The 12,511-nt window shown below is 41.7% G+C and overlaps 1 protein-coding gene across 1 annotated transcript; it reads right to left on the bottom strand.

Moving 5' to 3' along the window:
* Window positions 1-402: 402 nt before the first annotated feature.
* GHRH (growth hormone releasing hormone) lies at window positions 403-6,455 on the bottom strand. The gene is made up of 3 exons (XM_033962630.1): window positions 6,369-6,455; window positions 798-923; window positions 403-511 (listed from the first exon to the last, which is right to left on the bottom strand). Exons 1-3 carry the CDS (start codon window positions 6,446-6,448, stop codon window positions 403-405), a joined length of 315 nt encoding a protein of 104 aa, XP_033818521.1. The 5' UTR covers window positions 6,449-6,455.
* Window positions 6,456-12,511: the final 6,056 nt, after the last annotated feature.

Genomic DNA, 12,511 nt, shown 5'->3' with positions numbered 1-12,511 from the left:
CCTCTCACTCTCACTACGCCATCAGCCTTAATTAATAGATTTTTATCTCTGAATAGAACTATATAAATACACACACACACGTGTACATAATAAAGGAAATTTCCAAAATCTATTTACATCTGAAAACTGCCACTCTTCCTGATGGCAAAAATATGTGATTATCAAGACAAATTGTACTGAATTGATTCCTGTTCTTTGCTGCTCCTTGAAGCTGCCACCCCTGACGACCACGTAGTCTTGCCTAATGATTAAGCCAGCACTGCCTGCCCCATAGCCAGCCACCACTAGCCCAAAGAACAGAAATCTGAGGTTGCATCTTGCTATGCCACAGGGTAATTCACAGCACTGCCTTTCAACCTTTGGGCTGGCGTTCACGTCGTACATTTTAAAAGAAAGGGCTGCTTACCCTAGCCGTTTTCCCATAATCGTCTGCAAAAACTTCCTTGCAGAAATATGGCCCAGGAACTTTCTGTAAGAGTTGGTAAATATGGCATCTGCGTGGCGCTCTGTTCTAAAAATGGAATGAGTAGCATTATAAACGCTGACACATTCTCACAGTTCAAAATGGTATACACAGATATATGTAAGAACAGAAGAATAGCCATACTGGGGCAGACCAATGGTCCATCAAGCCCAGTATCCTGCATCCAGCCATTCTAGGTCAATGGAAACCTGGCAGAGTCCCAAAGAGTAGCAAACTTCCATGCTACCAGTCCCAGGGGGGGGGCACTACCTCCTCACACCAAAGATGTGTTTCCGGGAGAGTTCTGTCGGGGGATGATGGTTTATGAGCTCACCTTTTCTGTGCTATGTCTGCCAGGAAGCCCTCCTGCTCATCCAGGGACAGATCACGGCTCCGCAGTGGATCCCTCTCCAATAGCTGAAAGCTGACTTCTTTCCCAGAGATCGGGAGCTGGTTATACCTACAGGAAAGAGCTCAGACATGTTGGCAAAGCGCAGAAGTAGAGAAATATTCTGTTATCACTTCATTTACTAAATTAGTAAGAAAGCACATTTCAGTGATACCCAGTATTTATTTATTTATTTTAAAATGTATATACCGTCTAAAACTAAATGGTTTATAATAATAATAATAACAGTTCACATACCGCAGGACCGTGAAGTTCTATGTGGTTTACAATAGTTAAAAGATGTTACAAATTAATTAGAATTAACGAGGTTAGAATCTAGTTATTAACAGCGCTAGAGATCAGTTATTGTGGAGTAGGATTGTACAGGTTAGTTGCCTAAATATTTCAGGAACAGGTATGTTTTTAGGTGTTTCCTAAATTCCCCGTAAGTAGTAGCCGTGAGCAATTGTTCCAGATCTTTGCCCCATCATGCCGCTTGATGTGAGAGAAGATGTTGATGGTGTTTTTTAAATTTACATCCTTTAACCAGTGGGGAAACAACATTTGAGCGTGAGCTTCTCTTATGTCTGTTGTTTGGGAAAGAGAAGAGGTCAGTTATATATTTAGGGGCTAAATATTGCATACACAGTATTAAAATGACAACAAAATAAAAACAAATACATAGCAAAATACTCAGCTAATAAAACAAAAATGACATACAGTCCTCAAGAAAATACCATAGAGTGGATAGCGGGGCTCTTGGATAATTCATCGATTTTAGCTGAGATAACCGAAAAAAGGCATCTACGAAAAGCTGCTTCAAAAACTGTTTATAAGTTTAATGAAATCAAACGACGGAGCCCGTGTGCTGATTGTTAGTGCACAATAAAAGCAGTAAAAACACCCCCAAAATATCTTATGCTAGAGAATAGTCAGGCCGCAATATTTTGGGCTCCTTTTACAAAGGTGCGTTAGGGCCTTAGCGCGCTCTAAGCTGCCACGTGCGCTGGACCTTAACGCCAGCATTGAGCTGGCATTCGTTCTAGAAGCGTAGTGCGGGTTTAACGCGCGCTAAAATCCGGCGTGCGCTAAAAACACTAGCGCATCTTAGTAAAAGGAGCCCTTTGTCAGCTTAGATTTCATGGGTGCTACAGTTTTGTAAGGGGGTGGGGGACAGGCCGCCCCGGGCGCTGTCTTGGTGGGGACGTCGGCACCTTTCCTCCTCTCCACTCCCCCCTCACTGCTTCCCACTCCTCCCCCGCCATGCGAGCGCTCCCCCCCTGACGTTGCTTCGGAGTCCCGCGACTAGGACGTGACTTCAAAGGGAGAACCTACGCCAGTGCGGGCAGCAAGTTGGAGATGCTGCTTGCGCCGGGGCAGCTACACAAGTATGGGGGGAGGGAAGAGGGCGAGAGAGGATTCCACCACCCCGGGCGCCTTCCAGCCTTGCTACGCCAGCGCCTAACGTGGAATCTGGGCACTTAAATGCCATTATCGAATTTCCACTCGGCAGGTTGCATTTTATTATTATCTAAATTTTGGTGCACTTTATAGACTTGAACAAACGAAAGCAGAGGTAGGGGGTTAGCCCCGGAATAAGACAAACCAAGAGAGATGTAACCGGTGGTTGCCTCTTCTTTATAGACTTGACCCATATATGGTCTATTGTTTGATCATTTCGTAGTAACAATTTGTTTTAGAAACTCATTATCCAAAGCCTACTTGCAATGTGTCTCCCACGTAGACATCTCTGGCCACGGCGATTACTCTCTCTTCCTTCCTCACCCAGCCCCAGCACTACATTTCAGGATTATGGGGCAGAGAAGAAGAGAACAGTTGCCTTGAATGAAGAACAAAGGAAGCCAGGCAAGAGAAAGACCCAGTAAATAAGGATCACTCATCCCTTAGATGAATCAGAAGCTGATTTCCGAGGACAGACGGCTGGCCCTCTTACTTAAGCAGAAATGTCTTCAAAGGCGAGGAAGAAAATTACTGGTGAAAACAGAGTGCCATTTGGACGATTCTAACTTTCTTCGGAGCGAGTATTTCATCAAATAAAGCCCCTACTTTGCAGATAAGAGCTACAAAGGAACCGTGATGCACTGACCCCTGGGTTTTTATTGGCCCCGAACGAAAATGAATTGCGATTGCATCAGAGGAATTGCATCTAATGCATCAGAGGAATCTGTGTGTAGAAGGTTGTGTAGTCAACCTTTCTCTGGATCTAAGCGTATTCCATTTCAGAATATGAATCAGTAAAGAATAAAGTTCAGTATACTGTGGAAGGTAGAAAGCTTGGGCTAAAAATCCATTGAAGGATTTGTATTATTCTGCCCAGCAGAACTGTCCCTTCTCATGGTTTGTTGAGTTAGTTGACATTTATTAATGGGAAATCTTGACTATCAATCTCTCGTTTATTGACAGTGAGCAGGAGGACCAGAAAGAGCATTTGCCTCCTTTGTGAAACTGGAGAGTTGGTTTGATGGTGTCTCTTTCGTGTCGTTTCTAGTGATATTTCCAGCAAAGTCCATATCACGCTGGCCAGCAAAGTTTTTGCTTCTTCAATACTTGTGGGTGCATCTTACAGATTTTTGGCCGCTGATCACAAAAATCACATTTAAAATTACGTATCATGTACCATTTTAACAAAAAGTACATTTTTGTGCAATTTCTTGTTATACATTCAGGCTAACGCGATTAATAATTAATAACCAACGCCAAGATTAAGGAAGGCTTTTTTTGTTGGTCCACAGATCAGATACGTCATCAACGACGAGAGATTTGAAGATCTGTTAGTCGGGTCAGAAAAAAAAATCACCTGGAAAGCATTTAAGGATGGCGTTGAGAATTTTCTTGGCAGTTACAGAGCACCAAACTATATTCAAACGGTCGACAAACTTCTTAGAGCGTAGGAAACCATGAAGTGCAACACGTCACTGAAGATGCACTTTCTTCATTCACACTTGGCCTTCTTCCCTGCAAATTGTGGTGCAGTCGGCAAATGAACATGGCGAAAGGTTTCACCAGGACATTGCCACAATGGAAAAATTTGAGGCCTAGATAAGCGGCACGGGAATCGCACCTACATAGATGCCGAATGCCAAAGTAGTCATGGCCAATAAAATTAAGAAAACAATAAGCATGCAAGTATAGAATAAATATCAAAATTATGTATTTACAATTCATAATAATCCCACCACCAAGGTAATACATATGAGAACAACCATTCAAACAGTAGACAGTGGATATACAAAATATAAAATAAATATCAAATACAATATCAAATATTATTAACAAAAAGACACTCAACCATTCAAACCATAAGAAGGCTGAGTATAAAATACATAAGAACTGCCACTTTGGGACAGACTGAAGGTTCATCAAGCCCAGTATCTTCTTTTCAACAGTAGCCAACCTGTCACAAGTACTTGGCAAGATCCCAAAAAAGTAAAACATCTTTTATGCAGCTTGTCCTAGAAATAAGCAGTGGACTTTCTCAAGTCCATCTTAATAATGGCTTATAGACTTTTCTTTTAGGAAATTAGCCAAACCTTTTTTTTAAACCCTGCTAAGCTAACTACTTTTACCATATTCTCTGTAATGAATTCCTGAGTTTAATGACACATTGAGTGAGGAACTATTTTCTCCAGTTTGCTTTAAATTTAATACGAGGCGCTGCTGAAAAGTTCTCAGCCCAACCAATAAAGTTGGGGCTGTCTCCATCAAGGGCTATACACGTGGAGGGGCATAATCAAAAGATACGTCTAAGACTGATTTGGACGTAGGGTGCTAGTCACCCAAAGTCAGCAGCAGCAAAATGTCCATTCTCAAAAATTATATCCTAAACATAGACTAAGTCGCGGGACAAATTTTTTATTAAGATACTTAGGAGTCCTTTTATTAAGGTACGCTAACCGATTTAGCGCGCGTCAAATGCGCCCCTTAATAAAAGGAGCCCTTAGTCTTAGTAGAAGTCTAGGGTTACAACCTCTCCAACGCCACGCCAGCTCTGACTTTTCCTCTCTCTTTTAGCTCTTGGTTCACACTTGCTGTCTAACACCAGCTCTGGCAGGATACACATTTCAAATCTGACATATTGTAATCACAAAACAGAAAATAAAATTATTTTTTCTACCTTTTGTTGTCTGGTCATTATTCAAATCATGTTGTGGTCCCAGGCTCTGGTTGTCTTCTGATAACTCGCTTGCCAGGGTCTCCTTCTTTCTTCTTCCCTTCCGTTTCCTCTCCCTCCCCCGGAGATCTTTCCTTTTTGCCCGAGATTTGGACCTCTGTTACTTCCCTCCCTCCACCCCGGCTTACCGGTCTCACATTACAGTAGCCTGCGGAAGATCGCCGGTCAGCTGTAGCGATCCTAGCAGGCTGCTGTCGGCCTCCACAGCACGTTCCCTCTGCCGTGGTCCCAAATGTCAGAGGAGGGGACGGGCCCGCGGCAGAGGGAACGTGCTGTGGAGGCCGACAGCAGCCTGCTAGGATCGCTACAGCTGACCGGCGGTCCTCTGCAGGCTGCTTTAATTTGAGACCAGGAAGCTGCGTGAACCTACAGCCGATGTGGCGCTTGTACCGGCAGGCCAGGTTAAGTGCAAAGTTGAAATTGTCTGGCGGGTCAAATTTTATTACACCGCGGGCCAAATCGGCCAGAGTTTGACATGTCAGCTTTAGAGAATTAGGCCCTCAGTCCAGTGATTTTCCGTGTGCATGTTAGTCTGTGGACGCATTAGTGTTTAGCGTGCACTAATCAGTTAACGCACCTTAGTAAAAGAGTGGGTAAGTGTATAGCCCTCAATGGAGACTGCCCCAATTATGTTGGTTGGGCTGAGAACTTTTCCGAAGCTTCATTGCATTCCTCCTTGTCCTAGAAGTTTTGGAAAGAGTAAACAAGTGATTCATGTCTACCTATTCCAGTGGTTCCCAAACCTGTCTTGGGGGACCCCAGCCAGTCAGGTTTTCAAGATATCCCTAATGAATATGCATGAGAGAGATTTGCATACCTGTCACTTCCATTATATGCAAATCTCTCTCATGCATATTCATTAGGGATATCTTGAAAACCTGACTGGCTGGGGGTCCCCCAGGACAGGTTTGAGAACCACTGACCTATTCCATTCCACTCGGTATTTTATAAGCCTCTATCGCAGGGGTAGGGAACTCCGGTCCTGGAGAGCCGTATTCCAGTCTGGTTTTTCAGGATTTCCCCCCATGAATATGCGTTGAAAGCAGTGCATGCAAATAGATCTCATGCATATTCACTGGGGAAATCCTGAAAACCCGACTGGAATACGGCTCTCGAGGACCGGAGTTCCCTACCCCTGCTCTATCGTATCTCCCCTCAGCCATCTCTTCTCTAAGCTGCTTTAGCTTTTCCTCACAGGGACGTTGTTCCACCCCCTTTAGATGCCTACATGAAGTCATGACAGATTCCAAGGCAACGCTATTTCCAAAGTATGTATCTTTCAGGACAGATAAATTGGATGTCCTTTGGCTTTGTATGGAGTTTACCTGAATTCTGGATAGAGAGGGAAACAACTGGAGCAGAGCATTAAATACAGAAACACAAGGCAGATTGCTCTTGCCAGCATCCTTTGCCGTATCTACACTCTTCAAAAGGGAAGTCCTTGCAACGCATGTTCATAAAAGAGAAAAAAAGAGCAGTAATTAAAACACATATATTGAGGTGAAAGAACAATTCTGAGGTATATGCATATTTTCAATCAATCAGAAAGGTCAGGAAGGAAATTTGATGGATTTTCCAGAACTGTTTATAAAGAGTGGTGAAAAGGAACTTGCCTGATGAGACAGAGAAGGAAAAGGAAAGCCCATACTTGAGGCCACTACATACACGGACTTTAGAAAATCCCTGAAAACTCGACTATTTAACAAATTCTAAATTCCTATACCCAACTCTTCCTCGCCCCCTAATTCCAAGGCCCGAAACTAATTATACTTTCCACCTTGAATCTCATGTACTGACATAAGGTATCTTTATGGTAACCCACCTGCACCCCATGTACTGACAAAACGTATCTTTATTGTAACCCATGTACTGACTAAATGTATCTTTATGGTAACCCACCTGTATCCCTTATACTGACAAAATGCACCTTGATAGTAAACCACTTGTATTGTAACCCACTTGCATCCCATGTACTGACAAAATATATCTTTACTGTAAAAATGCTTTTTATTCAAGGATGCTTTTAACGTATAAATTACTCGTTCTCTTTCTTCTTCTTTTCCATGCTTCTTTTTCTAAATCTTTTTTTTTTTTTTTCCGTATGTTGATATGTTTTGCATTATTCTATAAATTTATCAGCTCATTATATATTTGTTATGTAAATTCTTCGGGGTTTTTTTTTTATTATATTTATTGTATAAATTGTTAGTTTCATAATATCTTATATGTTATTTCCTATTTTAGTATTATGTTTAATTATATGTTACTTTTATACATTGTAATTCGCTTAGAAATAATTTTAATTAAGCGATTAATCAAATATAAATAAAACTTGAAACTTGAACCCACTTGCATCCCATGTACTGTCAAATGTATCTTTATTGTAAACCGCTTCGAACTTCACGGTAGAGCGGTATATAAGAAATAAATTATTATTATTATTATTGTTTGTTACATTTTATGAAGAACTTTGGGTGGCATTTTAAAAGGATGTGTAAATCAGAACCGAAATGCACAGTATAAGACAGAACATCACAAAATTCACTAATAGTTTTTAAAACAGGATCTGCCAACAGAGAATATATACATGGAGAAACGGGTGTTTCAGTACTGGACAGGCGCGTAACTATTACTCCCTTTCAGCTATTTTTCAAGCTCTTGAATGGAACTAAGCCCAATAGTTACACATCGTTAGTAAATTTCAAAAGAATGATCTATGTTGAGTATATCACTGCTCCCAATAAAGTATTCTAGTGGTTATGAAATCTTAGGGAGAGCAATATTAAACAAAATTCAGCAATTCTATCATCCTAAAATTATGTCTCACTGGACACTAGAGAATGACAGGGGGACAAATTTGTCCCCTTCCCCACAGAAACTCTATTTCCTCATCTCTTCCCCGTGAGTTTTGTTGCTGCCTCAGTCCCTGCACCATTCCTGTAAGCTCTGCCTTAACCGCACAAGCCTGGAACACTTATGATTTTCAAGTGTTTGAGGCTTGTGCAGATGAGGACGGAGCTTAGGCATTGGTGGAATGAGGCATTATGACATCACAATCTGAGCTCTAGAATGTTGCTACTTAGGATGTTAAAGTGTTTGAGGCTTGTGCAGATGAGGACGGAGCTTAGGCATTGGTGGAATGAAGCATTATGACATCACAATCTGAGCTCTAGAATGTTGCTACTTAGGATTTTAAAGCGTTTGAAGCTTGTGCAGATGAGGGCGGAGTTTAGGCATTGGTGGGATGAGGCATTATGACATCACAGTCTGAGCTCTAGAATGTTGCTACATAAGATTTTAAAGTGTTTGAGGCTTGTGCAGGATGAGGACGGAGCTTGCAGGAATGGGGCAGGGGCAGGAAAAGAACTTGCCGAGATGGGACGGGGAAAATGAATTCCCACAGGGATGGGGGAAAAATTTGTCACTGTGTCTTTCTCTACTGGACACTACTAATGCTTTGTAAACACAGGGAAGGGAGTTGAGATGGAAAGGAATTAGGATTTAATTATTATTATTTTTCTCTTCTTTGGTCTGTATTTCCACCCAACATAAAGAATTCTCTCCCTCAAAATACCGCATTGTTCTGCTCCAGTTTGTCAGGTGTGGGACTTTATTTATTTAGGAAACAGATTTTTCCAGCTTGGATCTGCTCCATTCATTTTTATAATGGGAGACAAAAGACACTTATCTATCCTTCACATTTAAAAAAAAAAAATTTATTCTAGAATATCAAAGACCAAAATCTTGCAACTATAAACAAGGCTACAACTTTTAAATAAAAAAACCCCAATCAAACAGTGGCAGTTTGTGAAAGTCAAATAGTGCCATCGCCTGACTTTTTGGAGGATCTGAAGCTCTGCCATTTCGTCTGACCGTGCAAACGTTTTAATCAAAACAAGAGACATGCGGTATTGTAAACATCAGCCCATCTGTTGCCTCATAGTGTCTGCTAAATTCAAACACTTTTTTTTACTAGCTCAGTCAGACCCAGCAGTAGAAATTCAGATGATCATCGCAAATGCACTGTGAACTGGTTTAATTCCCATGCATTGATTGCACTAGAATCCCACAGGGTTCGGTTAACGCTGCATAGTGGGAATGCCAGTAAATACGTATATAATAACAATAATTTATTTTCATATATACCATCCCATCAGTAGTTCTAAGCGGTTCACAACAGCGAAGAAACCAGGACATTTCAAGTACCTTTCTTATTTCTAATCTTAATGTATATTTTCTGTAAACCGCTTAGAACCTAACGGATGTAGCGGTATATAAGAAATAAATTACATTACATTACATTACATTTCAGTTAGAAATACAATCTTGAACACACCTGAATGCACTTCTTTGGTCTCCAAGACGCTTCCTTGTATCTCATCGAATGCTTAACATCTGGTCTAGATTTCTCTGCTCAAATTTCAACTTACCTGTCTGAAAAAGGGGAGGATGGCCTAATTTGGCTTTGCTCTCTGAATCCGGCTTTGCCCCCCTTTCTCGGTCCGGCCTCGGTTCAATGCAGCAGCGCCCAGGCTCCCAGGATGAGGTGAGGAGATACTCCGGGTGCTCTCGTCCTTTCCCTCCCCTCTCAGATCCCTTTATACCTGCACCCACCCCCCCCCCCCCCGCCACCACCATCAGCGTCATTCGCATAAATTGCTTTCAACTCATTCAGAGGACTCTCTCAGTGAAAGATTCCTTACTGGGGGGGGGGGGGCCACACGATCCCGCACCTCTGCAGGAAAAGCAGAAGCTGTAATATCTAGTTTGCAAGGATGTAATGCATCCCTTTCTCTCCTTCTGAAGCCTCGAAGGACAATTTTTATTCACTTTGGTTATTAATGCGAATCCTAGTTTGCATTTATTTCGATATTTTAAACTTGTTCCTCAGGTTTGCAAAGTACCACACGTGGAATTAACATGTAACAGGAATGTTTGTTCTATGTGTATCTAAATATCTGTACACTCCATGTAATAGTATCCTACAACTGTAGCTTAAAATCCACATCTTACCCTTTCCAGGGAGTGCTGAAAAGTTCTCAGCTCAACCAACCAACCAACATCCTAACTTCTGAGCGCTATTTTGCCACTGTAGCTGAAAAGAGTGTCATCTTATTTCATTAAGTACCGATTTGCAGAAACAAAATTTTATGTTTCTGACATTGTTTCAGATCATCGATTGAACCGTATCTACGTCATTCGCTTCTTGGTTGGGCTCAGAACTTTTCAGCACCCCCCTGGTAGTGTGAAGAGTTTCAGTCTCTGGTAACCAGAGCTGAGATTGTGATGTCATAATGCTTCATTCCACCAATAAGAACCAACCTCATCAGTGATGTCACAATGGCTTGATTGTCCTAGACTTGGCTCACTTTTATTACATACCAGGGGGTGCTGAAAAGTTCTCAGCCCAACCAACTTCCTCAAGTCTGAGCATTAGTTTGCCACTGGAGCTGAGAAGAGTGTCATCTTATTTCCTTATGTCTCAATTCGCAGAAACAAAATTCTATGTTTTGACATTATTTCAGATCATTGATTGAACCATATCCATGTCGTTCTCTTCTTGGATGGGCTGAGAACTTTTCAGCAACCCCTCATAATAACCATTTCCAACTTGGATTGCAAGTAACTTGGTTTGCAAGTGTTTTGCAAGACAAGCAAAATATTTCATTAAATTTTAACTTGATAAACGAGCATACGAGTACATACAGTATACACACATCACATCATCACAACTGAGCCGATGGTTCTTCTCTCTCTGACGCTGCGGGAGTGTAGTAACTGTTCTAAATGAGCGAGGTCTTGCAATACGAGTACTTAAAGTATTTTGTCTTAAAGTTTTTGGGTTGTGGAACGAATCGTCTGAGTTTCCATTATTTCCTATGGGGAAATTCGCTTTGATATACGAGTGCTTTGGATTACAAGCATGCTTCGGGAACGAATTATGCTCGCAAACCAAGGTTTGACTGTACTTTAAAAATGTCGACTATTTTAACGGGAAGGCTGTTTTTTTGCTTTTAACTGAACTTTCTGCAGTGAACTCATACCTTACCTGTAATCAAGCAAGAAATTTGCCACCTTGGTAACAGCTCGGACACTCGTAGAATTCCCATGAGCGTCCTAGCTGTTACCCCCATGGCTGTTGCTAAAAATGCTAGTGTGGCTTTGTAAAGGAGGATACAGTATATATCCAGAGATGCCAAGTTACTCAGTTCCAGGCTGGAGATTTTGGGACAGTCCTGAATTTCTGACCATTCTATCCTGGTGCATTATGGGACTTGCAGCATAGCTTTCAATGGCCAGGACCATCTCACACTGTTCCAAAATCTCAAGTCTGGAATTGGGTAACTTCATTCACATTTCTGTATACCCTGATCAGACTTTGGAGAGATCGACAATGCTAGATGGTACTGTCTGCAATGACATTCCCTAAGGTCAGACATGAATGATATGATTTCCCATAGGCCTTTGCTGACATTGGTTAGGGCAACCAAAAATGCTGATTGCTAGCAATGCTAGGCTGACAGGTACCATTTAGATGAACCAATATATTGAGGCATGAGCGTTGGAGGACCAGAATCCACTGGGGTGAGGGGCATTTTCGATAGAATGTCTAAGTCTAACTTTGGGTGTTTCCCACAAGACATCCAAAGTTGGAGGTGGACAAATGTCCATTTTCCAAAATCAACAACACTGCAAGATGTTCCCCCAATTTTTGGTGTGTGAAAATTGCCTATTTAGACGTCTTGGCCACCATGATGTCCAAACTTAGGACACCCAACTTTATTTGCCATTTTTGGACACAAAACTGTCCAAGTTCAAGGTGTCCAAATCCTGACCATTTGGACGTGGAAGGGACCAGCATTGTAATGGACTGGCCAAACAGACATGCCAATAGAGCAGCGGGGCACCTTAGTCTTGACCTTAGTCAAGTCTTGACGTCAATAGAAGAACTGAGTACCACCTGGTCGCCTTCTCTGTTTCTACCTTAGTAAGTTAGTATCTCCTGTTGGTGTGCGCCATGCATTGGAGACCACTGGACTATAGTGTTAAGCTTTTTGATGTGTTTGAATTTAGCAGCTTCAGCTGGGTTGTCCCTTTGAAGTTCCTTTATTTATTTATAAAAATTTATGCATTGCTTAAGGCCTAAGTGGCTTACAATGTAAACATACATACATGTATGAACACGTAATCAGTAAAACATTTTCTACCTAATCCTCCAAACTCTTGCTAAAACTAGCACATGGCTAATAAAACGTAAATGAAGCAGATTATCAAAAATCATAAGATTTTCAGATTATCATAAGAACATAAGAATAGCCTCACTGGGTCAGACCAATGGTTCATCAAGCCCAGCAGCCCATTCTCATGGTAGCCAATCCAGGTCACCAGTACCTGGCCAGAACCCAAAGAGTAGCAACATTCCATGCTACCGATCCAGGGCAAGCAGAGGCTTCCCCCATGTCTTAAT

This window comes from Geotrypetes seraphini, chromosome 11 (assembly GCF_902459505.1).
Source record: "Geotrypetes seraphini chromosome 11, aGeoSer1.1, whole genome shotgun sequence".
Taxonomy (NCBI): domain Eukaryota; kingdom Metazoa; phylum Chordata; class Amphibia; order Gymnophiona; family Dermophiidae; genus Geotrypetes; species Geotrypetes seraphini.
Note: the sequence above shows the minus strand (reverse complement) of the source record. Positions and strands in the feature narration are given on the sequence as shown.

Coding starts and splice junctions, on each gene's coding strand:
- GHRH (XM_033962630.1), bottom strand. CDS start 6,448: ATGCTGGCAAGAGCAATCTGCCTTGTGTTTCTGTATTTAATGCTCTGC. Junction 924..6,368: donor CCTCTCTATCCAGAATTCAG/GTAAACTCCATA, acceptor TCTTTCCTGTAG/GTATAACCAGCTCCCGATCT. Junction 512..797: donor GCAGACATAGCACAGAAAAG/GTGAGCTCATAA, acceptor TTCCATTTTTAG/AACAGAGCGCCACGCAGATG.